This window comes from Ambystoma mexicanum, chromosome 1p (assembly GCF_040938575.1).
Source record: "Ambystoma mexicanum isolate Mex_15411 chromosome 1p, UKY_AmexF1_1, whole genome shotgun sequence".
Taxonomy (NCBI): Eukaryota; Metazoa; Chordata; class Amphibia; order Caudata; family Ambystomatidae; genus Ambystoma; species Ambystoma mexicanum.
Window position 1 is genome coordinate 420773587 of NC_090921.1, and position 27907 is coordinate 420801493.

General features: G+C 44.1%; 1 protein-coding gene across 1 annotated transcript in view; it reads left to right on the forward strand.

Moving 5' to 3' along the window:
- Positions 1–1848: 1848 nt before the first annotated feature.
- LOC138487977 (uncharacterized) overlaps positions 1849–27907 on the forward strand; it is a 129105-nt gene continuing 103046 nt past the window's right edge. Inside the window, exon 1 of the mRNA XM_069614702.1 lies at positions 1849–2323. Coding sequence (XP_069470803.1) covers positions 1887–2323 — 437 coding nt within the window. The 5' untranslated portion in view covers positions 1849–1886. The remainder of the gene's footprint in view (positions 2324–27907) is intronic.

The window sequence follows — 27907 nt, forward strand, 5'->3', positions numbered from 1 at the left end:
TCCAGCGGTTGCAGGGGTGTCCATTAGATGGATTGCAGGGGCCACACCATGGCCTTTTTGCCGCAATTATTTGTGAAAACAGCCTTTTTGGCAGCAAGCTTTTCACATTGGACCAAAAACAGGTGGGACCAGCTTTGCCACCTGGTTTTCAGTCACTTCCAAGCTCGTAATATGCCAAATGAAGAAGTTGATGCTGTATATTTATATTTAACTAGAGGCAATGCCCCAGTTCTAGGACCTGGGGTGAGAATGCTGTATAATAGATCTGTTTAAGAACACAGTAGTGTGCATTCTGTTTTTTTTTACATTCGATGTCTCTAAATTACTTATTATTATTATTTTATTATTATTATTATTCATTATTATTATTATTGCTTATTTATTCATTTAGTTAACAACAATGAAATACATTCACAACTTATGTATTTTTCAACTTATTTTATAGATATATAAGTACAGCGCGCTGGTCTATCAATTTGCAACCTCTTACTTTTTTTATTTTTTTGTAGTTACTTTGAAAGAATTAATTTTTCTTTGAGTTTAAAACATATAGCAGTACATTGACACAATATGAAACATTTAGCATCTCACGCTCTTACAGATACTCATATATTCCAAATGTCACATATGGTGGCATCTATTCAATTCTAGGTCTAACTGTTCAAAAGGCGTGAATCAATATGCATACGTTTAATGTACATACAGACTCATAGTGGGTCCTGGAACCCGACATTACATAATGAAGAAATCGTGAACAGCTGTATATAACATGAAAATGTAACGTTTTGTGAGTCTAAAGGTGCACAAAACTACAATGAAGCCTCTACTACTCCAGTGTTTGCTTTATGTGTATATTCCATGTATTCCGGTAAGTTTGGGCAGCTAAGGGGTCTCTTGTAAGCGAGACCTAGGAGTTTCTATGTGCTGTAGACTATCTGGTTTGATTTAAGTACAATCTTTTATTTGCTACTTGTTTTCAATCTTTTTTAGAACTTACTAAATTCAAATCCTGCTCAGAGCCAGAGAAAAACACTAGAGTGACATTACTAGAAATTACTAAATAAATAATGTTGGCATTCGCCAGGCACAATGCCTGTGTTTGGCTGAATACATTCTGCAATTGTTATTCTTGTGGTAGCTTGTATTTAATTTTTATTTTATTTATTGTACTGAATTTAATTGCATTTAATTTGTAGAGGTCTTTAAATCACAAAATACCTGTCATCCATAAACACTATAGAACTACAGTGTCATGTTGCTCAATTGTACTGGGACATGCATGGCGTTTTATCCAAATACAGAGATGTGGTGTGCACGGTACCGGGGCCTGGGGATTTATGAACCTGAAAGCCAGTCTCCTTCGTAGACCCTGGCAGATGCTGCTGCTGCTGCTCCTGTGTTAACTACTGGACCATAAGTGTATGTGACCCTGGCTGATTTTGTCAATGCCAAGTCAATCTGTCTCGTAGGCAGCTGTGTGACTTTTGTGTTTTTCTCTGGCTCTGAGCAGGATTACAATAGACACAAGGCAGGGGGCAGAGAATAATCAACGGACTCTGCTAAGTAGCCCTTAGAGTCCTGTGTTGAAATGCAAGTGGACGGAGGGAGGTGAAATGAGAATTGACCTTGGTCTAGGGAATAGAACAACCAAGATCACTGTCGGAAGTGTCCACAAAGCAATATGTTGATGTTCATAAAAAATCCGGAATCAATCAGTAAATACATAAACACGTACATCAGAGCAATGATGACCAAAATGTATCGAATATTTTGGTAATTGTTGGACACATGCTTTAAAGGGAATTGTTGAAGGTTTTTCTAATATGCTTTTCTCACTGTCACAGGATGTCTCTTCCTTGGACCTCGAGAACCATGTTTCCGAAGTGATGAGCAGCGTTGAGGATCTCCTGTCAATGGACTCTTCCCTGACTGGAACCGAGTACTACAAGGACCTAGGCTTTCTCAGCACTGCTGAAGCCGCCGCGGCACAGCAAATGGCATCCCGTGTAACCGCTAGCTTCCGCTTATCAGATGAGGCCAATGTGAGTTTTGCCGATGGGGCGGTCATTATCACCTGCTCCACGCCTCTCTGCTGTCCGGTATCCTTTGGTAAAGACACTCATGGGTTAACGCATCCTGAAAGTTCGCCCCTTGGTCTGACTCAAGACCGGTATATGCATCATGAAGAGTTTGGAGGGCTGGAGAAAGAGGATGCACTGGATAAAGAAGATCAAGAAGCATTTCCAATCCTAGTGAGGTCAATGTCTACCTCACGACGATACAGTTGGGAAAGTCCTATGTCCCCTGGAGACACCTCACGAAGGTAAGTCGGACCTGGGGAAACGGCTAGTTACAGGAGGGTGGGAGACTAATGGGTTGGTGATTTTGCAAATCTGGCTTCACTGGATAGGCTTTGAATTATTCATGATCTCGTGTTGCGTGTTTGCTTTGGTTCCACCTCACCTTCTCAAAATAAATACCCAGCAAATGGTGTTGGAAGATATTTTCCTAGCTTCCTAGGACTCTATAAAAGGGCAGACTCCACTTTCTGGCTGTAGTAGGAAATAAAGAAATCTCAAGGCTCAGTGATCAAAACATAATAAAAGATACAGAGACCACAAGTCATGTGCATATGTGTGAGATGTTGCAGGCAATCATGTCTGTGAGTTTTGTGTATGAAAGAGAATCAAAGGAATTGCCCCCACGTGCTCCTGCTGAAAACAAAGACAATTAATATTGTCTTGCTGCCTGACTATTTTTTTTATCAATTATAATCTACAAGACAATCTAACATATTATATCCTATCTCCAATGTATGAAGCATTTACAGAGGAGAAAGGTACAGCACTAGAATATGTAGATCACTGCACTGACCAATCATATTCTTGCAGAAACCCTGCTGCCTGTGATGGGGTTCCAGAGAGACAGTGCCCTTCCGTCTCCAATTAGGTAAGTTAAAGGCAATGGTGGAACCCTGGTCACCTCCGCGCTGGTTTATTAGGTAGTTTAGAATAAAGTTTCATATGATGTCAGAGAATTGACCATGACTAATACTTTTGATCGTGAGTGTTTTTTTATTTTTTTATTGTTTAAATCAGATTCCTGCCAACACGTACCCTTGACCCTCAAGGATATCTTTCAGGACCGTAATGTCTCTGGCCAGAACTGGGCCTCTACATATGCGTTCGTGCGCATTCAGTTCAACGCGCCATATGAGATCCAATGGAATCCCTAGCTGATGCCACACATGCTTTGAATCATCAATCCACACTACAAGACTACACGCCTTGATAACGACCCAAGAGAGTCATAATACGTGTAGGCTGGAATCTGGCAAAAAAAATAAAGTAAAAAAACCACTCACAATCAAAATGATTAGTCATTGTAAATTCTCTGACATCATATGAAACTTTATTCTAAACTACCTAATAACCCAGTGGCAAAGTGACCAGGGTTCCACCTTTGTCTAGAAAGCATTTACACCTCAATTAAATTAATAACTCACCATGTGATATTAAATGTCAAAAGGTCCCACCCTGCATCATTAGGATACAAAAATTGAAAATGGAAATAAAACACTTTCCTTTCAATTAATGCATTTTACATCTACTGCCTAACTAAAGATAGGAACATTGGCCTTCCTGGCTGGTCACATTTCAACACAGATAATGTTCCAGCAGTGAGCGTGCCCTCTCTGGGTGATCACACTGAGCATGCTCCTCCACACAATGCTAATCTCCTACGCGTGCTCAAGGACAGCATGAGAAAACACGTCCCTCTTAGGGGCCAGCAACTTCTTCAAAAGTACTTTCTTCATAACAGCCCATACTGGCGGCTGCCCTCTGTTCTCGAATATTCCACACCATACCGCCAGAAGAAGCCACCTCAATGATACTTCAGCGGCGCCACTCTCTCCACGGCTATTAAACAAATGCATGTCGAAGTCTCACCTTTTCCAGAGCCACTGGCAGCTGTACCAATCCTCTATAACACTAAGGGCCTCGTTGTGAGTATGGCGGGAAGAGAACAAATATATGATGTTTTAAATTCCACTTGTTTCTCCACTTGAATTGAGTTGGGACTGCATGGGCTATTTACTAAAAAACTACTGGATGGGATGCATATGCTATTTAGACTTACGGCTTCATTGTATGGCAGTAATGCTAAAAATGTGGTATTGTGAATACCTTTTCCTAAAAGAACCACCTAAATATGAGCAGGGATCACATTGGACCTTTTAGCGCTTGGGATACCTACAAAGTACTTCAGAGTTCCAGGGTTCCCAATGATGTTGTTGCTGTATTGTTGGTTCTAGATGCAAATGTTTCCAACATGCCTGCATCAGAGTAGAGTCTTAGTGCTCCTTCTTCCAATAGCAGCCCTCAGGTGATAAAGGCGGCCCAAAGTAATCTAGTCAAACATATTACACGCCCTGATTGTACCTGGTTAAGGCAATAACAATGTATACACCCTACTAAACAGGCCGCTGACATCTACTACCCCACAGTGGCAAAACGTGACAAGAGACGTGAAGGCCTCAGTTAGCCAAGGAGATGTTAACTCCAGCCTCAAACACACTATTATTACTCCAACTCTCAAAAGGCCTATTCTGGAAGCAGGTGTCCTTGCAAGCTATCATGACCTCTCAGGTGTGTGGCAGAAAAAAAAGAGATTGCAGTTAGTACACACTCTCTGGGCACTCTCTTGTGCAGAATGATCTCCTGGGTGATCACCGATCAGGCAGCTGTCCCCACAGAGGGACTGAATGTTAGTGGATACGTGCTCATCCTCGGGAGGATAGCTCAGGGGCAACGTGCTTGCCTGGGAAGCTCAACGACACGGAGCAACACAGGGTCGATCCCCGGGTCCGTGCTTAGAAACCTCTGGGTATTAAGCGCATTATAAATAACCAATCATATCATATCATTGCCCAGCGTGAATAGCTGACAATGATTGACCTCTCTGCAGCATTTGACATGGTTGACTGTTGTTTATTAGTTCACTGCCTAGCAGAGTTAATGGGTTTGATTACAACAGCTCTCTTAAGGGGTTCACCTAATCTGGTTAAATTAGAGGAATTCATGTACAGCCTTTCTTGAACCATCTGAAAAGTTCTGCTGGGAAAGACCCTTTCACATAGTCTATTTAATGTCTACCTGGCATTTCTACATCATCACAGGGCATAACCTTTCACATTGACAGAGACAATACCCAAGAGGTGCCTGTAAAGATGAAGGAGTGTAATGGTAGCCATTCCAATGTAAATGGCTGCATATCTAGGTAGGGATGCCAGAAAATACCTTCTCGGTAAGTGCATCTAAGTCAGGAACCTTACTTCTTGGGCCCAACTAATCCCATTAATGTCCCCTTTTTTACTATACCGCCTGACATGGAACCCCCCTCTGAGCCTCAACAAACTGCAGCTTTGTTGTAATATTTGACTCTCAAAGGTCATTTACTGCAAGTCAATATAATTACAAAAATGTTGTATTTATTTGGTGTAATACAGTTTCACATGTATACAGGATGTTTCAGAGCATGCAGAAAAACAAAAGGTGTGTTGGGAGTAAGTTGGGGACGTTAGGGAAAAGGGACGGAGGAGACAGGCATTGGAGGTACAGTTCGTAGGCAAAGGTAAAGACAGTTAGAAGTATGGCCCGAGCAGTATACTGATATTGTGATTAAACGGATCAGGGACACTTGAGCATTTGTTGCTGTGTTATTAATGAGAGGCAAACACCTCACATCCCCTCCCCAACACCCACTGTTCCTCCATACCCCCTCTACCGTTAGCCCACCCTGCCCTAAAACGCAACAACAAATGTGCCAAAAAAGCTGTTTCACCAAATACGTGAAACGGCTCCAATGAGGTGGGCAGGTACCACATAAATAACAATTTAAGTAGCTCAACAATTGGAGATAAGTCCTTAAATGCAATCATGTATTAAGCATCATTATTATGAAGCATAGCTAGTTTCTGGGAATGCTTTCCTGAGCAACAGGCGTTCCTGAATTTCAGGTGGTCGGGTTTTAGTCTTAGTTCTATAGGTAGTGCCGTCCACTGCTCGGGGCCAGCTACTGCTAGCCTTCTCATCCCAATTTCTTTCAGGTTGAAGGTTATGCACACTGGATCGAATCGGCTTTTGTGGGGCGCACACGGCACTGAGGTTGGACATTTATTTTGGGTCAATGTTGCATGCTGCTCTCCGTGTGATGCACAATGGAGCCAATTAAGATTCTCAAATGCTCTCGTGATGTGAACACATTTTCTGAGTCTGAAGATCATTCATGCTGCCCTGTTTTGGGTGGCCTGTAAGTCCGCGTTATGGGCCTGAGCAAAGCAAGAGTGCATAAGGAGGGTTGAGGGATCCGTTGATGGACAGCCGCCACGCTTAATAAGGCTATTAGAACCCAGACGCCACGTCAGACACTATGCAACGTTACATTTGGTGGGGTGCAGTTTGGAAAAGAGGGGTGCAGTTTGGAAAAGAGACTTCCAGTAAGGCCGCCGAGCATTGGACGACGCTCGTGGCATGGGGGCATTAGTCTGTTTTTTATGTCATGGGCCAACAAGCTCAGAGGAACGAGGAACATAATGCCACAGACAAAGAGCAGTAGTGGGATGCTCTTGAGGGTGATCAGATGAGAAGAAGAGGTGAGCAGGGGAAGGTAGACAGTGGTAGGAGGAAGCAGGACGAAAGACATGTTGTCATGCCGCCGTCTTTGGGTGGCCGCTGGCGGCTATGGAAAGCTTGGCGTTGGCGGCGCCATTAGAGTGTTCCGGGTTTCCATTCCCACTTCCTGGTTTAGCGGTCTAGTCTTTTGCCTTTGGCTTCCCCTTTCCGGATTTAGCCCCGCCCCTCTTTGGGCTCTGTGCAATGCAACTTTGTTCCTTCCGCTTGGTTGCTGTGCTCCCCCTTACGTTTCCTTCGCTTCCTAATACTTGGTTTCTGTCTCGCTCTCCCCGCGCAAGGTCTTCCCCGTGCTGGGTCTCTCTGCCACTCCGTTCCCTCTCTGTTTTTTCCCTGCTCTCCCATCGCGGTTTCCATACCGTGGTTTTCTCCTCCCTGCCTTGTCTTTCCTGCCCTTCGCTCGTCCTTTTACTTTCTCTCACTTTCCGTTCCTACCTGTTGCCATCCGGCCTATTCCCCTCTTCCCTGCTCTGGATCTTCGTGCAGCCTGTCACCCGGAACTGGAGATTTTCCTTCATTGTGATACCTGCTCTCCGGACCCGAACGCTACACTCTGCGCCTTCCCCGGATCTGTTTCTCGTCCGGACTCCGCCCTTCCTCCTGCTGCGTTGTGGAACCGGTACCTCCGCTACAGTCTTGGTCTTCAGCCCCTATCCGTCTCGTCCAGACAACATCTTCATCACGTTCAGGACGAATCCGGCTGCATCTACATCCTCAGAAAAGGTTTTTTTTAAGCGGTTGCTATTTTTCCTCTCGAATTGGTTCCTGTGGGAAGGGGGCCGGCTGCTTCCCTGTTTAGCAGGGAATCAGGGTGGCTTCCTACCGCGGACGACCGTTTCTCTTCTCAAAGAAGAAAAGTCTCAAGAAGAAGTCCTCCGGGCGAGAAGCCTCCTCAGAAGAGACAGGTGAGGAGGAGGGGGAGGTGGACATTGATATTTCTGATATTGTTGAGACCCCAGTAACCTCGACCAAACCTGACACATGTGGCATCTGGCATGGCACATGGAATCCTGCGAGCCATCAAGATCCATGGCTACATCTGCGAATATTACCCACAAGCCTTGGACCCTGATGGGCTGCTAAGATTTCAACGTTCCATCCACAGTGCTAATAGCCTAAAAGTGCCGTTGGGGGCTGGTGTAGAGGTTGCAGTCCCACAGGGAGTTCGATGAACCCTGAAGGGCTCTGCAGAGAAGGGACATTGGGTTTGAAGTGGAGAGTCCCCATTTCACTCTAGCTGAGTGGCCTTTCCACTTAAGGGTGGTGCATTTGATACCCATGCATGTTTTCGTCTGGGCACAAGAATAGAGTGATCTACTCCGTCATATGATGTTTTCCATGGTCAATTCAAATCCAGGTTCCGAAGGATATTTTTTAAGAGTTAAAGAAGCACTCCATAATACCCAAAAATGTATATCTTATGCAGGTCCCAATCAGGGATAATGATTATGAAAAGAAAGAGCGGACCAATCCATGGGTCGATGAGACCCTTAATTTTCGTGTGCGACCTCCAAAGTGTAACACAATTCACAACGTTCTGAAATGTCTTCTATTATACTTTTTTATTTCATTTTCATAATTAAATTGTCAAAAAAAGATTCTTTTATCCAAAATCTTTAACTTCACTTAACATCATCTTAACATGACGACATACTGCATAGCTGCCACTCTGGGGGTCGCGTCACTAGAAGGATATCTTTTCTGGTATCTGGAGGTGTTGATTCTTTCCTTCTCCATTGTTGAAAGTCAGACTGCTTGTCTTTGGAATAGTCTGCAGCGGTTACTGTCTTCTTGAAGTTGTCTTCTTGAAGTTGGTTGGTAGTCATCCTTTCAATGAGTTTAACCTCCAGATGAAGAACTGACATTGGGCTGTAGTAGTAGTGGCCAGGGAGGCTGGTTCTGCATCAGGTTTCCTATAACGGGGCGTGATGACTGCAGTTTTGTGGGTGATAGATGCAATACCAGTCACGGGAGAAGCATTGCAAGGGTCTGCAAGCGGTTTCCCACATTGCTGGTCTAAGCATGGTGAACCGTGTGCCTTCGACAAGGTAATCTTTTTTATGGTGTTCACTGTATCATTGAGCATGAGTGAAATTCCCAGAAGGGTGAGGAGCCGTTCTAGTATAGTTTTGTATAACTCTGACCCCCCAGCCTAAATCCAATGAGGATTTCAGGATAACCACTGAATATGTAAATGATTACCCATGTGGATCCTTTGGATCACATATTTGAAAAACCTGACTTGTTTTCATCCCTCAAGGAGCAATGCTGCGAAATATACCATCCCTGGTTGTCTGAAGGCGAGCAGTTGAATTTGTGGTACGACTTCCCAAAACCTTCCCATTTCTATGGGGATCGGTTGCAAATTCTCAGCAGTCCCGCATAAAGCTTCCAAAAGCTAGTGTAAGGTAGCCATCAGGTGCACACAATCAATGCTCTCTTTGTGTCTGTATTGCAGTGGGTTGTTTCTAGAGAATCCTCTGGCTCGATGGATGATTTATTTATTTATTTATTTATTTATTTTTAATTTATAAAGCGCACTATGACCAGAGCCATCAAGGCGCTGGTTGCAAAGTTACAATAGCATAGAAAAGGAGTACGAAGAAAAAAGTTCAGGCAATGAAGTCTTTCGGCTATATTTATTATATTCCGCTAAAACCCATGAGAATCAAAGAGCTGTAACATAAAAAGGACAAAGACAAACTGTAACAAAATTAGTCCAACAGAGCCAACATATCAAAGAGTGGGTTCACGGAATGTAGTATAACTAAGTAAAAGATTCAGAGCCAAGGAGAGTTTTCAAACTTTTCCTAAGGATGTAAGAATGGGATCAAGGGTGGCACACAGTGGCAGCGTTTTCATAGAGTAGGCACAAAGAAATTAAATGATCTGCCACCTGCGCAGATACGCTTGATGTGATTTTTGGAAAGTAGCTGCTGCGAGCTGTAACGCATGGAGCAGGGAGGCTTGTACCACTATAGCCAAGTTTTAAACCATACAAACATTTGTGGGTGATGGTTTGGGTCTTAAAGGAATAGTGCGCTCAAAAATATTATTGCCCCGAGCAGTCAGGCATGTGGTATTAAGCATACGTTGATCAATTGTAACAACATTTCCTATGTACCGTACCTTAGTTTTCCTCACTTTTACATATGCGAATTCAGGTCATCTTGTGCTAATATTATGCTTTTATTCATCACCCTAAGTTCAAGTGCCCCTGCGGCACTAAATCATATCCCCCGCCCCTGAAGCTGACATCACCATTCCTATGATATTCTCTGCCTATCTCCATAACGTTACTGTCCAGCGTAGCCAAACGCGTCCGGTCATCACCTACGTCTTGATGTCAATTGACGCAGAACCTGGAATATCAACACACATCCTCCCACAGCACAGCGTGCCCCAATTCTGAATACAAAACGTTTTTTTTAAAGGAAACCGCAATACTCTGCAATTTATAATGTGCTTCTATTTCACACAAAATGCTCCGAGAGCATCTGCCGATTTCCATATTCAACCAAATTTGAAATGTCTTTCTTTCTTTCAATCCACAAATCTTTATTGTGAGTCACACAGTGTTCCTTTGGGTATAAGAAGCGCATTGGACACGCCATGAATCGCAAGGCTTCGGCATCAGCTTGTTGCTAGACCACCGTAAACAATGTCAGGTTGCTCCTTGTCGCTGGTACCACGAAAGGGCATATCGGCCCAGGGCGATCGTCCCACAACAGCATGATCAAAATCCAGCCATTTAGGTGTATCTGCAACTGCCTGTTGAAGAAGCCATCAATTGGTAAACTATGACATTCGCAGAATGGCAGGATGTAGCTGTGTAGAAAACATAACAGAAACGTGTCTCAGTAGCCGTTCTTTATTCTAATTTATAAATTCACCCATTAATTCTGCAGCATGTGAAAACTAATGATGAACACAAACGTGAAACAATGGAAACACAGAGAAAACATCATGGAAAGTTGGAGTCTACGATGTGCTTGAGAGGTTAGTGCTAGGGAGTATGTTTAGCTCGCAATGGGATGCGGATGCGGAAGCTGACGGATGAATTAGAACACATAGACGGCATTTTAATGGAACATTAGTGTAGAATTTGGCGTTGGTGAACCCAAACATGGATGGACTACATGCATTTCGGTGCCGGACTGCCCATGTGCCCGGGACAAAGACAAGTACACACAGTTTGTTTTTGCGTGTCTTTGCAAAATGCCTCAAACAACAACCCATTACAATGTTAGCCAGCAATACCGGTCATAAAATTAAACCTTGACTCGATCGTCTATAAACTCGTCTACAGTAATACTTCCATAATATTCGGCATTTCCATTCTCTCAGCGTAATGCAGAGTGTCCGTTCAGATCCACAAAATTTTATAAAATTAAATTACATGTTCCTTTGTCCAATTTTGAAATGGTGAACCTTATCATATTTGACGCTATTACACACCTCCCTTCATTCATTCCATTCTGAATCCCCGCTTTATTCCAAGGACGAAAAACAATCAAACCTTCTTAGAAGTGCCTATGCTAAGTTTGCTTTTGGTGAATGAAAGCCACAAATCAAAAACATACTGTGTAGGATGCGAGGGTGTGCACAGCTCACAAGCAAAAATCAAACGCAGTGACCTTCAATCTCATGGGAGCAATTAGCCCTGCAGACCAATGTGGCATTAGAAATATTTTCGAAAAGCAAAATAATTGTTTGCTGGCATCCACCAATGCAGCGCAAAATTTATAGTGATTGACTTATTTTATGAAAACAGTACCAGTTAGTGTCCTCCCCATTGTCACATCTGCGTGCGCCCTGTTTTCGAGGAGGAATGTGCTCTGCGGATAACATGAGACACTCACAAGTCATAAATACAAGTGCCCTTCCATCTCCACTGAACTTCGTGTGCACTAACAATTGTAGGAGGAGATAAGGTACATCCCGCACCCCTGAATCAATCTCATACTCGTAAAATTAAGTCTAAGCGGAGGTGGGAGACACCTCCACACCTCCTGTACCTATTTGTATCACCCATGTTTCATAAAAGTGTAATAACGCTGTGCTAATGTGTATGCTTTGAACCTTATTTGGTTTATTTCCAAATGCCTTATTTTTAGAGTCCCTCTGCCCCTCTGGCGAACTGCTCACTCTCCCAACGCCGGGCACAGCCAGCCCCCACCACCTGTCACCTCAGTCCATCTCCTGTTCTCACGGCAATGTAGCTAATCATTTTTGCAAGTATCAAGTCTCGAGCCCTGACAAAATGTGCTTGTACGAGAATGTCACCCTGCTCCAACCGTGGTGCACAATCCGTCTCTGCTGACTGACTCATGCCATCTCCAACCCCCTCCTGCCATGCCATGGTCCCCTGAACCCATTACCCCAGTTCCCTTTGAACGCATCTGGTCCCCAGACTCTACCCCCACAAAACCTCAAATTCACCTCACATATACCTAATCAGAAGTGGTCATATATTTTGGTAACACTAATACCAATAGCCACTGTGTTTGAAATCAAAAGACTACAAAGGCCGCAAATCAAAGATCAGCCCTTCTGATAAGGCATCCAATAGCAACGACCCTAACACATGCCCTCATAAAAATATAAGTCAGAATACACCTATTTCACACCAATAGCCCTCTTTCATGCGTTGCTTTGGATACAGTCAGTAGTTTTTGCATGCCAAGTTTGTTATCTATCCTAGGTCTCATTCCTTAGTGGGACCTGTATTTATTCAGCTATTTGGACACATGCTTGCTAAGGCAACTGCAGACCCCACATTTGCTTTCATGCTGATATTCATCTGACCATATCCTGATCAGTGAAGGACCCACAAGAGCCCGCCAAAAGCGGGAAGTGTGAAAGCACAGAGTTACACTGTATGGCATCCTCTAACAGGCACTTTTTGCTAAACAAATTGACAAAGAGGATACATTTCTAAAGACAATTTGGACACTTGATTTGGACAATGTATACTTTAAATAGCTTTGAAATTCAAGTTAAATAGATTTCCATTGGTCATGTATGATGTATAAACATTGTTGAACATATAAATTGCTGCTAAACATTTGAACCGGGAAGTGAACTGTTCCACTAGGTCGGCTCTCGGTGGACAGGGCAAGTTTGCAATGTTTTGCCGCAATATATGTGTCCTAGGAACAAAATCATGAGCAATTTCATGAGTATGCCTGTCCAACACAGTCAAAGTGAGATCTTTCACAAAATCGAATTCCATTTCCTGGTACATTGACTTGACCACCCATTTTTTGCTTGTTTTTGCAAAGGTCATTATGTAACGAAGCATACCAAAGTTTCATGCAGTTCTTGACTCTTGTCTCCCCACGTTCTCGTTATGCGCTAATATCGCTAGTAATCTTCGATATTGCATCCCGTCTATGCCGAAATGCAATCCCTTGGGCCTGTCCTGTGGAACACTTCCAAATCTCCAGTGTGACAGAATTCTGTGAGTCCCTTCAGGTCTCTTGAAAGAGTTTTATCAAACACGATCTTCTCAAGAGCTTTGTGTGGAGGTGAATATGGAACCAACCACTTCTTGCGTTCCTGTTGTTCCGATAAATGTCCATGAGCACATTGGTGAAAATGTAGGTTTTCTGTCCATGAGTGAACGTTGGAACAGTGGTGCATCAATGAGTGCCATTTTGCAAGTAGAATTTCCACAGACCCATCACAAATTTTGGAGCTCCACCAAACATGGTTGCTGAAAGACTGGGACCACTGTAAAATATTTTCACAGCCCTTTTTTTACCAGCAGCTGTGATTTTTTTATTGATTGATTTAGCTACGTGCCATATATCAAATTGATGGTGAAAGTTTGGAAATTGCTCTTGCATGGCCTTGGCTTTTGAAACATCTCTATCGGTGGCTATGAGGTCTATTTGCATTCCCTTCGATTGGAGATCTTCCAGGGATTGTATAAAACCATATTTCTTCATGACCACTGATTGGGACACCTGCACAACCACATAACTCACATTTATTTAGTTTTCATGTCCTGAAAGTGGTATGTGCAGTACTTTGCTGAAAATCCGGGGCTGTTCCACTGTCCATCGCCAGCTAGCCTGAACCATTTGCCAGAGAATGTCCTTTCAATAGACATTTGTTCAATTTCCAGGCTTGACTAATAGCGGGGAATAAAAATATTTTTTATATTTGTAGTACTGGTTTATGAATCATCTGATGTGGACAATTCGGCCAAACTGGACACACTGAAGTCGAGATCTTTGGCAAGTTCTTTGGTCAATTCTGTAGAAGCTTCGGTCTCTGTTAGTTCCGCTGCGTTATTTGCACATGAATTGAAGAAACCATCAATGTTGATTGTTTATTGGGTAGCACTTTTTTCGCGGGTGTAGATTGTGTGAAGTGGTCAGTGAGTAATTCAAAAGCATCTTCCTTATATTCAGTTTCATCGTCATCTTGTTCAGTTCACAAATTGTATCAGCGGTGAAAGAACACTTTGCCTGCTTCGCCAGTCACATTCAATTCATTTTCTGGCCATTGGGCATAAGCATCTATAGTCTGCTTACAGACAGGACCATGCTGCACCTCAAACAATAGTTTCCCCATGGTGAAATCTGTTTGGCAAGCAGCATCTTTGGTTTCATTTGTTGTCTGTGTTTTTATACTTCTTTTCCTTCTGGACCTCTTAGAGATGGGTTGTAAAAACATGTTCAATGTAAATCCAACATACAGCATATAGAACTTTAGATAAAAAAGACAATACCAGGCCAAAACACTTTTTTTAAACAAAATTGTTTGTAAGTTACCCTTGTTTTCTTGATGTTCTGTGAAAAAGTGTTCCTCACCGTAACGACCGCACCCGCAAGCTGGTCCACCACCTCTGATCCATGTGCCTCCTCTTCTAATTCCCGACCTTGTATGCATTTGTTGAATAGAACATTCATTAAAAAAACTAAAATCAATCATATTTGAACTAAAGTCTTTCATCGCAAGCATTGCTTACATACATACCCTCGTAAACAGTGTACATCATTTTGTCAAAATAGACATTTTGAATTTCACCTGATTGAAGGCAAGTCTACTCGATCAGCGATCACCGTGCAAAACCTACTGATTGTAACATTGCACTCAAGAATTTTGCATTCTATTCTGCATTAGGGTAGAAATTGTAACGTTAGAACTTAAATGATAGGAGTTTGAAACACTGCACGTTTATATGAATGTCACTGTCTAATAGTATTCGATGCAGGATATACTTTCAACCAAGAGAACTGTCAGTACGCATACCTCAAACTCTGGACCAGCTCCAAAGGGTGATGTAATTGTAGTTGACGTACCAGCATGCCCCTGTAACACAGTGCTTGTTTTAGTAAGGATGCAAACAGTGAAATTGAACAGACACAATAGGATGCAGCCAATGGTACATATAAATAGAAAATAAGAAAGGGATCAGAGCTGAATCTGGCCCTAGGTGTGCTCTTCTCTGCCCTCCAATGCGAGTTGCTACAATTTGGATTAATGCCGCGGTATTGTTTCGCAATATTATTTCACAAACACCACTCTGTACTCTTTGGTAAAATTATGAAGAATCTTGTCTTCTCTTTATTACTGAGGCTTAGGCATCCTTTGCTAATATTGTGCCTATTAGTGTGTTATGCCAATGCATTTTGGACGCTGTCCATCATCAGGGCTCTAGGCACTAGCCTTCATATCATTATGCAAAATACCAGCGTTTGTTGTATGAAAATCAAATATCAAATTATAGCCACATTTAATTCATGTTCAAAGGGACCCATCCCCATTTTGCGTTTAAATGAAAAACAGTTTAAATGAAAAACAGTTCAATCAGTTCAGCATATTTTGCAATGATGTAATTCATATAATACGTGTATACATATTGTAGAATGTCATTTGTATTCAAGACAAAGATGGTCAATAATTGAATGTGCATAAAAACATACCATTTTGCGTTATTCCAGGCACGAGGGTTTGTATCACCGTAAGTAGTAGAAAACAAAATCAGATAAAATAACAGTAAGCTTATGGGCGGTTACCAGTTATAGCACGTTGTAATAAGAACTTCAAAAGGTGCACCTGTCTTAGCAGTAATGTGTGTGCCTTCCGTTCTATTTCATCCCGTGTTGCCTCAGAGCCATGTTCGCAAGAGATGGCCTGTGAAAAATCACAATTCGATATTAGCTATGTGTGGCCCACATATTAACAGTCTTATTGTCACTGCTATCCTTAGCGTTTCGCTTACCTGTGTTTTAGTCCGTGCCACGTAGTGCGCTGCATTCGGAGAAACCGCGTCCTTTGCAGACGCTGGTTTTACGTGTTTACCTTTGTTGCCTGGCAACACGCGCTTGCGCAGGTCGAGGGGGAAGGTTAGTTTGTTTCTGAACGCACATAGCGCGCTCACGTTACCGCCGGCTGCACTGTCGGTTAAAGTGACAGTATGCCCGATTTCTTGAATGGTGTTTTGAACTATAAACATAGTGTGATTAGGGCATTTACTCACCTGACAATGGAAACGAAAGGTAGTGTGGTATTTCTAGAATATTATCTATGCATTCGTTATGGTTTAATCAATAAAACAAGCTTCATCATTATTACAGTAAGTTTAACCAGATACCGTGGATGAGAATAGTATCCCAATCTGTGTTTACCAGGTGCTATTCATGGACCATCACAGTGAATATCCTTAGCCTTAAATAGTTTAAGACATGAACAACTTAAGACAAATTACTGCAATACAGTGTTAATAGATACATGCATATCATAGTCATAAATACATGTGCCCCAAATACATGTGTATGAATAAAGATATAACAGAAGGAACTCTAATTAAGCACAGCTGTGCCCACCCTCTCCAACTCAACATATAAATAGAAACCCATGAATTAAACATTATGTGATGAAACGACAGGATACGTAAACTATTTCATATCATTTAAAATGCCATGCATAATACATTCGCATAATCAAAAAGCAAAATAAAACTGCCTTATAGGCGCTCGAAGTTGTTGTTGACTCTGGTAATGAAATGGATGCAGAATCTTGCTCCTTCATTTTCAGTGCATTGTCACAAAGTGGTAAAAGGGAAAATTAGATTTTCATTAGATATGTGGGAAGGTCCAACTCTCAATGAGAAGCGGTCTGTTTACACTTATTGAGGAAAGAGGCATCCTGCCATTTCCATGGAGACACGTCATTAGCTGGCGCACAGAGAACGTTGACATGAAACGTACATTTGCATTGTGAACTGGGCCGTATGCACCGAGCGATGTCAACTTCAGGGGCGGGGGATATGATTTAGTGCTCCGAGGGCAGTTCAATTTAGGGCGATGTGGCAACAGATAAGATTAGCACAAGATGGCCGCACCCGGCTGCCTGATTTCGCATGTGAAGCTTTTTCAGTGTGGGCGAGATGTGTGATCGCCTAGCTACATTGACCACAGTCCTGGCAGCCAAACTCAGCACCACCAAGAGACTGGCGACTTCATTGGCTGGTCCACCCATCAGCACGGCATTGCCATAATCTATCTTAATGCCGATGATAGCCCTGGCGATAGTGTCAGCAGTAGTATCTAAGATAAAGGGCTTGATTGGCCATAGCAGGAATAGATAGTAATGGCAGAGGCTGATCGTAGCAGAGACATGCACATTCATGTTCATATACGAGTTAAGGTAGATGCCTAACGACTTAGCCTTCCTCATTATTAGGATAGAATAGGTACCTAGTGTCATAGAGTCATAAACACTTGCCAGTTTCTTGATCGTATTTTGGGTAGCCAATAGCAATAGTTCTGTTTTCTGATCATTTAAACACATCCAGTTATCGCTCATCCAGCTGCTGACCGCGTTAAAGAGGTTGATACCTGGATGGTATCTGAAGCCATGTCACCAGACAGCATGAACAGCAGTTGGGTATCATCGGCATAGTATTGGAAAAGAGTTTTGATATCATACAGCCAATCATGGAGTGGTCTGATGTAACAATTGATTAACAGTGGGGACAGACATGCACCTTGAGTGACTTCCTGAATAATCAGATAAGCCTAAAGTTAAAACTGGCCCATCACTACCGAAGCAGACCTGCGCCGCAGAAAATAATTGATCCAGCTAAACGCTAGTTTGTCAACATCAAGATCTGATGAAAGATGCAACATAAGGATATCATGATCTAATACATCGAAAGCGGCCGAGAGATCTAAGAACATCAGCAGGCCAACCTTGCCCTCATCTAATATGTCGAGTATGTTTGACTGTACATCCAGCAGGGAGGTCTCTGTGCTATGCGCAGGGCGAAAACCTGACTGATAGATCCCCAGTATGTTGTGAATGACGACAAAGTGCTCTAATTGTAGGTAAGCTGCATTGTCTAGGATTTTTAAGAGGAAACTGGCTTTAGTAATTGGGCAACAGCTGGCTGGGTCAGAAGATCATGGGAAACCTTTTTGATGATGGGCGTGATACAGTATTCTTTCAATGAACTCGGTATGAGACCGGTGGAAAAGGTCTTGTTTATAATAGCAGTAATTGCCTACATCAGGAACAGAGAGTATGTTAATGCGGAATAGAGTTCTGCACAGTTCCTGAGGGTCCTGCAAGATTGGAGGAAACCTCATAGGACCATCGAGTGGAGATCTTAGTCTCAATAGTTTTCCTGTTCTTAAGAATTGTATGGTCATTAACAACACACTTGCTAGAGCCACGATTGATGATTTTCTGCTATATGTTGGTCCCTATCTTTGGTATGACAGCATGATCTATTGTGCATAATTTCTTTTGCTGAAGATGATGGTATGTGTTCACAGTGGAGGCTTTCTCTCAAAGGCTATTTAGGTGGACTACAGCTTTGTAGGATGTTGAAGTCTGTCTTTTATGTCCTTTATCCTGATTTCACTATCCATAATAAACCATTTTCTTTTCTGGGATTGAGTACATTTAAAAGTATTATTTCGGTACAATGTGTTGAATATAGAGGTTGGATCTTGCAGATGGCAATGTAGTTGCTTTGGAGATGTGCCATGAATAAGTTGGCATGCTGTGGTGGCACTTAGCTCCAATAACCGTTCCCATGATCCGGAGGCAGATCTAATTTGCAATGTAGTTAGAAGTTAATACAAACCGGATGAGTTGCGTGACTGTCTCTGTGGGTGGAGCAATAATGCTACCCACAAGAATAGTGAGTCTTTAGTTTGCTGACTGATGGCAGTCATAGCCACTCACACTTCAGTCTGTGATGCTGGGTTTCCCCATCATACAGTGTGTGTTTCCACCCTGAAGCCAACATGTTTTCACTATGAGTGTCTTCCACAAGAAGGAGACCTTGGTGTTTCTTGGGGATTCTTTCCAGCACAACCACCTTGCTACAGGCATATCTTCGCAAAATAGCACAATGAGAAACAAAAGGAAGACCCTTCTATTGGAGGTGCTACAGCTATCCAGAACCCTGGCACCGGCCAATCAATTCTAAGGGAACGGTTTGGAACGCAGCAGGCTCAGTCACTGACGTCAGCAAATCATGGGTGGCGCGTGGGATTGACTAGAGGCAGGCTTCGGCTCTGTTTTGAACAAGAAGTGTAATTTTCTTTTTAAACACAGCACAAAACTCAAGTTGAAGTGCTTTATTTGTAAGAACATAAGGAGTCTGTCTGCAGCCGCCAGTCCCACCTTAAGTAAATAAAGGAGTCAAGTTAATGGCCAATTGTAAATCAGACACTCTCCCTATGGAAGGGCCGCAATAAGGTGCATCCCCACTCACTGTTAGGTACTGTTGGCCCTGAAGAAACCATCAGTTTCGCTCATTAATAGACATATCTTTGTTTGCTGCATTTCAGATTGTGTTGTTCTGAGGAGTATCTTGCACTAGTGGTTGTGACTTTCTAAGAAGCACAGCCCAGAGAAGACAATTTGAGAAAGTCGTTTTTTATTTATCTGTTGATTAACAGATGCTGCTTGATGATGTGGGCCAAGCTGCAATGCTTGCCGTTGCCCTTTGTGGGTGCTAGAGGGAAACTGGAGGGCATAGCTCTCAATCTATTAACCCTTCTAGGTGGGTGAAATCTGGGGTGCGTGGCGGGTGTGCAGCGTGGAAACTAATGTATTTTTGACTATGGGCAAAGGTTTTGCTGGGTAGACGAGCCCATTGATGTCTGGAAGACAAGTGATGTGTTGGGAGGGGGAGAAAATGTGTTGGGGTGGGTGATGCCCTCCAAAGGCGGGTGAGTTGTGAGGCATGCTGGACGGTAAGTGGGAAGTATAAAAGGAAACATACCAGAAGTGGGGGAAGCGGAGAGGGGATGATATGATGTCCTCCACCTTCCCAGATCTCACAAAAAAAAAACAGAAAACTGCAACAGGTTATTTTTTAGATAACATATTCAAATTACAAAGTACCAAAAGATGGCCACACGCCCGAAAGACATCCAATCAAAAAGGTCATGGAAGGGCCAGAATGGACATGGCTTTCATCTTCCCAAACGTGTAGCACAGATAGCGAGTCCATACTGACCTCCTGTAAGGCAATCACACCTGGAGCTCATGTTGATCTATATGCAGGTAAGCAACACATCCTAATCATCGATCAGTCTCCTTACATCAGTCAAGCCTTTATCACCCTAGTTCATTTGCCGCTTCAAGTTCACCTACAATGGCTCATCGCCTTCTAGGAACACTGTCACGCTGTTTGTGGCGTCTGAGTGGAAGCCCGGTGCAGTATATGGCCCCCGGCCAGGCATATATATTGATCTAGAGCAGATCCTGAATAAAAGGATGATGGTCTGGGTTTCTGAGCTCCTTCTGCTGGACTCTGGAGGACAGGCAACTTTCACCCCATTCCCCCTTCTGTAAGATTCAGTGCACTGTTTTTAATTTGAAATATTGTACTTTCTGTGCGAAATGGTGCCCCGCAGAAAACACTCCATGATCGCTGTTGTTAATCATGTCTGTTTTGTATCATGTCTCCCGTCAGTAGCCGATCAGAAACCAGCATGACTGCTGCACGGTTCGTCCACAAGGATCACACGGTGTCCGGTCAAAGGATTGAAAACAAAAGGATGTAATACAATAGTTGAGAGTCAAAAGGACCGAAAAAAAGGTCGAATACCTTTTTTAAAATATATATATTTTTTTTGGTTTCTGTTTAGGAAAAATACGTGGTTTTTATACAAAAAACAGGGGGATGCGGGGGACCCCTAAAATGTTTTTTTTTTAAAAAGAACAAAAATTCAAACTTTTTTTCCGGTCCTTTTGACTCTCAACTATTGCATTTCGATCCTTTTGATTCGATCCTTTCACCTATAACCGGATCAAACCACTTCTTCCTGTTTTATAGAGCAGCATGTGACTGTCTGGAGCACGTCGCGTGGCTGGAAAGAGAAACCTCTGTTACACCGGCCTTCCAGAAGCTTCCAGTTTGCCATCAATAGTAACATACCCCATCAGTCATAGCCAATGAAGTCTCACACCTACTACACTAGACCAAGGAATTAAATATCCCATTTAAATCCTCTGTCCCAGTTACCCCAAAACATGGGCCTCAATACAAGTTTCCCGGTATCCTGCCGGTGTTACCGGCGGGATACCAGGAAACTGCCCTACCGTTATCAGTGCCTGACTTCCCGGGATTACCAGGATATTCCAGGTGCTCGCAATGGCAGGAAATCCCCATTACATCGAGCTCCATAGGACTCTGTGCAGGGGATTGCCTGAATTACCGGCACCGGTATTACTGGTGCCAGTAATTCAGGAATTGTTTTGCCATTGGGGGCCCGATTTAAATCATTCACCCCCACCGGCAAACTTGTGTTTTGCCGGTGCGGTAAAAGTGCTACTGCCGGAATTACCAGCAGTTTTACTGGCACTATTACCGCACCAGCAAAACTGTAATGAGGCTGGGACTACGGAAGACAAAAAAAAACAATCTTCAGGACACTCTCTCCAAACAGCACAGTTACCTGTGTGATGAAAGGAGCAAGATGGACATGCCACTAGCAATGGCAATACTCTGTGACTGGGGTTCAAAAGACTCTGTTTGGAACCCACTGTAGGGTTTTTGTCTCAAAGTTTTTTTTATTGATTTTAAGTAGCATGTATGGCATGAAACACATCATAAGGTGAATATCCAAATCAATGAGTCAACACTGCCTCTTAACCACCTTGAGCCCCACCCCTGTTCTTCACGGGGCAACAATCAAATAAGGTAAGCCGGGTGGGTCACGATACAAAGCTTCTATCGGGCCATGATAAAACCACTAAATAAACTGTGAAAGTCACAAATAGGCAAGTAAATGCAAAGAACCGATCTCCTACTCGGGTAGTGCTACAGCGCACAGTAATCATGGACTAACCAATGCCAGCGCTCAAAGGCACGTGGTGCAATAAGGCGTGTGGCACAATTTATATTCCTATTGGTCCTTTTAACAGCGTGATCCAGGAAATCGCCCCATATCATAAAGAACTGTCTCAGTGTTTCCTGTACATCAAATGTTGTATTTGTACAAATGAAAATGTTGGCAACTCTCCATGCCTGTTACGAAGGACTGCCACTAGCTATGAGATCTACACCTTTATCTGAAAAGCCGAACAGGCAGCTACTGGCTGGTTTGCTAGAGGTTGCCCTGTGGTCGTATTAATTTCTGACAAGTTACATGGCTGTGATGTGTGGAAGGCGCTGGTAGGAGCACGCGCCGCAGCAGAGCAAGAAGGGAGACACATACGGTGGTTATTGTGTCAAAGCGGTGACTGCCTCGCTCTCATTTATTTATTACACTCACGTAGTCCCCACCGACCACGTCATCATGTGCCTCACGTGACTATCACATCCCTCCCCAACTTGGACAAATAACTTTCCAAACATCTTTGCAGTCTTTGGTTGTATATACCGGGGCGCTAGGCCTTTGGGTGCCTGCTCACGCTCATCGGTAGATGCCATTTAGGGTGTACCCTTGAAAGCGATTGAAGGGTACTAGTTGTCTGCGGAGCGAGTACCGTCCTCTGCCGTCTCTTTGTGGGATGTCCAACCTGGGTGTACTTCTTTCCCTGTCCATTGGTGCCAGGGTCTCCCGTGCTGGAATTTCAGGGGTTCCTCTCTATTCTTCAGCAGGTGCTGTTTGCTCAGCTGACGTTGCATGTGCCCTCTTGGGAGCTCTGTCCTCCTGGAACTCCTCCCACAGGGTGTTTGGTGTCCGCCTGAAGTGGGACACGTTCCTGGTGACTGTCTTGGATCCTTGTGTGGTGGTGGCTAGCCCGTGCTCTCGTTGGGTGATGGTCCAGGGGAGAGACTCATAGTGGAGGGCCATCTTTCCACACAGTGCCCAGTTCTTCACTAGCGCAGTGTCCCCTACTAGGAGGTGGCTTGGTGTAGCCCTTCTCAAGCTATCCTCCCTCGTATTGTGCTCTTGTCTTCTCAGCTGCATTCGTTCCAGGTCCACCCGGGGGGAGGGGGTGCCAGGAGTGGTAAAGGGGGAGTCCCGCCTGGACGGGTACTCCAAACATCAGGGTTGCAGGGCTGACTTGCGTAGCTGAGTGAGGAGTCTGTCAATACGATCAGAGAAAACAGTATAGTTCTGGTAGCCAGGGTTGTCCTTTGTCTTTGGTGCTTTTGAACGGGGGACCGTTGTCACTTTTGATCATCGATGAGGTTATGCCATGGATAGCAAACATTTTCTCCAGCGCTGTGGTGACGGAGGCTGCATCAGTCGATTTGACAGGTTCGATCTCTGGGCATCGTGTATATTCGTTTACAGGCACCAAGGGGTAGGCTTCATTGGCGATTTAGCAGAAGTCTATGCTCAATGCATCCCAACGGCACTCGGTTCTTGGTGGGCAGGCCATGGGCTCTGGTGGTCCAGGTCTGCGTGTGGCTAAACATGATGCATAGGTTTCCACAAGGGCCATGACTGTCTGCTGTATCTGTGGCATCCACATTTGGGACTTGAGGAAGGCCTGTGTCTTCACAATTCCCTGGTTTCTGACATGCATGAGCTGGAGCGCTCTCTCATGGAGGCTGGAGGGCGATGTGGTCCCTTGGGGATCAGGCCTTCCGGGGAGACGGACAGCTCATGTCGGATCCCGAACAGGGCCTGTATCATTTCTTGTGCCTGGGGGATCCAGTGGGCGACCGCAGCGAGGAACGTTTTCCACTCACCAGTTAGTATGGCTTCCTTGTTCATCTGGAGGCACAGGTCGTTATTTGTTTCTTCTGCTATTTCCTCCAGCTTCATTGCCTTTGGTTTGGCACAGGTGATGAAATGGCATAAAGTGCTCCTCTGTCTCTTTAACTGCTTCACATTCCGTTGCAGTGGTGGGCTAGGGGTGTCGGGACAGAAAGTCTGTGGGATTGTCGACTCCTGCTTGTGGGTTGATGATGGCCTGCGGTCTGCAGCAGTGTGACGTGGCCTGCTATCAGCATTCCTTCAGAGGGGCAGGCACCGGGAGGAGAGCGACGCTTAGGTCTGTGACCTCGCGCCCGTTCTTGTTTTCTTCTGCAACGCTCAGACACTTTGTGAGGGATGGGTGCGAATCCACGATGAGTCAGCGGGCCCGGGGTTGCCTGGGACTTGTGGATGGATCAGCGCAGCAATGCGCTGACAGGTGAGGGGCAGCATCGAGTGGGCCTCGTCTCCGTCCTACGGCGCCAGTGTGATGTGTGGAAGGCGGGGCGCAGCTGGTAGGAGTGCGCGCCATAGCAGAGCAAGAAGGGAGACACACAGTGGTTATCGTGTCAGAGCGGAGACTGCCATGGCAGGCTTTCTCGCACTCATTTATTTATTACACTCACGTGGTCTCCTCCGAACTCGTCATCATGCGCCTCACATGACTATCACATAGGCCAGAAGTGCTCCAGTTTGGAGCAATACCAGCAGATGTGATAGAACGTGGTAGCAGTGTCAGCCACTCCAGCAAAGCTCTGAGTTCTGATGAATATGCCTTTGGCCCTCAAATGAAGCCTCCCGATCGGAGGAACTTCGGTATCATTACATATCAGAACTAGCACTAAAACAGAAGACTCCTTCTGCATAGGGTGACCAGACGTCCCGGGTTTGTCAGAGCATCTGGGAATTAGGCTCTATGTCCCCCCATCCTGAGATTTTTTTTTTAAATTTAGAAAACCATGTCCAGGTTTTGAGAAAGGGAGGGGATCCCCTGCAGAAAAGCACCAATTTAAGCAGACATTTTAAATAATAAACAGCTTGATTCCCCACCTTCACCGCCACCCTTACTGGGAATAGCCATTTGTATTTACTGATTGCGCCACAGACACTGGTCAACAAAGTAGTGTAGCAAACCATATAACAATAATCACAGCAAAAGCCCTCAAAGCGCTAGTTAGATATCATTTTGCAACCCTGCAGTTTATAAATATGGGAAGCGCTGGAGATATTTATTTTAATGTTTGATCCCATGGGAATAGGGAGTGTGAGGGGCAACAGAGGTGGGGATGAGGGGGTTGAATGGGCTAGTCCTACTTTTATGTTTTTGGCCCGTCACGTTTTTTTTTATTTTCAAATCTGGTCACCCTACTTCTGCTGTAAATCTTGCTTTTTTGTTTTGAAAAAGCTGAAACGCATTGTTCCTTTTTTCATTTTCACACAGAAGGTTACAGCCATGAATGCGTTCTTTTTTATCCTGATTGGACTTCGGTAATAGGACTTATCTAGACTTACCCTCCCAAATCATTGAGGAGTCATCAGAGGTTTCAGAAGGCAGCGGCAAAGCTGGACCTTGCCCTTAAGAGGTTGGATCACGTTTCCCCAGGACTGAGATCACTGTGCTAGCCATCTATGTGCCTCCTACCCAGAGTTGTTTATGGCAAGAGGAAGATCACTTCGTCCTGAGACTTAGGGCCCGTTCATGGAATATTTGCCCGGTTCAAAGTGACTTTGCACTGCTGAAAAGTGACTTTGCACTGGCGACACAAACCCTGATTCATGGAACTGTGCAAAGTGTATTTCTGCAGTACAAAGTTAACTTTGCACTGCAAAAATACACTTTGTACAGATCCGTGAATCAGGGTTTGTGCTGGCAGTGCAAAGTCACTTTGAACCATTCAAAAAATGCCGTGAATCGGGATCCTTAAAAGCTGTCAGCCTGTCAGATCACTTGGATCTCGCCCTCACTCTACTTTTCTGTGTTGCCCAACATGCACTGGAACAACTTATGTGTTTTAAAATAAATTATGAAAAACATGTATTTTCTCAAAATTCTTAAACCCTTTTTATTCAATCCTTAATCTGACACCTCAGCCCCTGCTGAAATAGCTTCCTTGCGCGAACCCGCCTCTGTACTCCTATTAATGTCAGTTGATCTTCGGTCTGCTTGTTGGCCTGTAGCGTCGTGTTGCTTTGTGATGCCTGTAAGCGCTATAACACCCCCCAACAAATATATCAAATCAAAATCGCAGTGTTTAAGTATGGCTGGAAACAAGTACCATAGTGGCATACACAGGGCATGGCATGAGGGGGAAGGTCCAACCTCAGTTCAGAGCTGTTCAGGACCGGGCACAGAGGGCACACAGTTTCTTGCCTGAGACACAAAAAATTTGTTAACACTTTTGGTGAGGCTTCAAGTGTTGAGCAGATTATGCACTAAAATCAAGCGGCAGGCCTGTGTGAAAAATGACTATAAGCATTAGCTTTCATCACACAAGCTATTCTGCTATGTGTCTTCGGGCCTGATTCACAGAAGTGTTTTATAATGGCACAATCCCATAGGAAAACGCTGGGTGAATCAGGCACAACGTGCTGTAAGTAGTGCAGCCCATTACGGGGGATCCTACATTGTCCTATGCCAGGTGTGCGGTAGCTAAAAATTATTGTTTTTAACCTTGCATTATGGTACTTGTAGTTGTGTATTTATAAACTGAACAACATTGCCAGGTCTACAGATCATGTTCTTGAGATGTTCTGCGCCTAGATGCAGCTTTCTGCTTGGTTCCTATGGATATGCGCAATATGAATTCCAACTCAACTCATACCTTCAGTGCACTCCTTCAGCATATCTTTATGACAAAAAAAAGTGTAGGGTGAGACTAGTGTGAAGTAGTTTCTCTGCATTGTTTGCTTATATTTTTTATAATTAGATCTGCATGCAGATTACTATTGTGTGGCAAAAAAGAAACCATTTACCTATGCATGTCTGTATGTATGCTATTTATATAGTGCAAACCTACCTACCTACCTACCTACCAAACAACCAACACAGGTACATAAAAGGGAGAGACTATAGAATGATACACCCAGGCAGAGCCAGGAAAGGATGAGAGGGTTCATCTCAAGGGGCAAGGATCACATATAGGTAGACGCCCAGAGATTCCTGTGGAACTTGCATGTGCATGTTCAAATTCTGTTTGTTTTTTTTGTCTTTCATCCTTGCACAGTCAATGAAAGGAGTACTGTTTAGTTGGGTAACAGTCAGTGCTCTTATTTCCATGACAATGTAACTATTTTGGTCTTAGTTTACGCAGATCCATTCCCTAGGCCCACACGTGTATACCATGCATGCCCACACTGTAGTGGAATTCTGGCTACACCGTAGGCATACTGATCTAAAGACCTGCTCCCTATGGAGATCGCTCAGAGAAGAATGGAGCCGTGGACAAATGTGCCTTTGTGCTTCGCTGTCTAGCATCCCATGCAAGTGTGTGGGCCCTAGGGCCACATACACCGGCTGCCCTGAGTGTGAGTGGACACTGGCAGTTCATCAGGTTGTGAAACAAGACCCCTTGATTTCTGGGAAGGGAAGACCAAATGTTCAAAGGGCATGAATATTCGAGCTGCCTGGTTTGAAAATTCGCCATCCTATCCTTTTAAAACAAACTAAACTTCCCCGTACATAAAGCACACGCTTTATCATAACCCTTCTAAAGCACCTGTGCTATGAACTCGCATCTCACAACCTGCCCGTTATTTAACCAATGCTGTGGTCATTACCGCTGGGGAGAAACCAGCATTGTTATGAATGGGGGCGAGGAGGTAGATTGACCTGCCAAGGATACCAGGCCCCACTTGGCTCCTATATATGTAATTGTGATGCCAGGAGGCGTTTGCAAATGGCAGGGCATGCCATAGTGCCTTCTGACCAGTGGAAGAATAACATTGCCCTCGGCAGCCTGGTGGGCTTCCCCTGCCAAGCAAAATCCCAAATATCCATCTGTGCCGCCTGAATTACTCTGCCAGGAATCTGCACGGGCAATGTTTGGAACAGGTGAAGCAAGTGCAGGAGAACCCCTG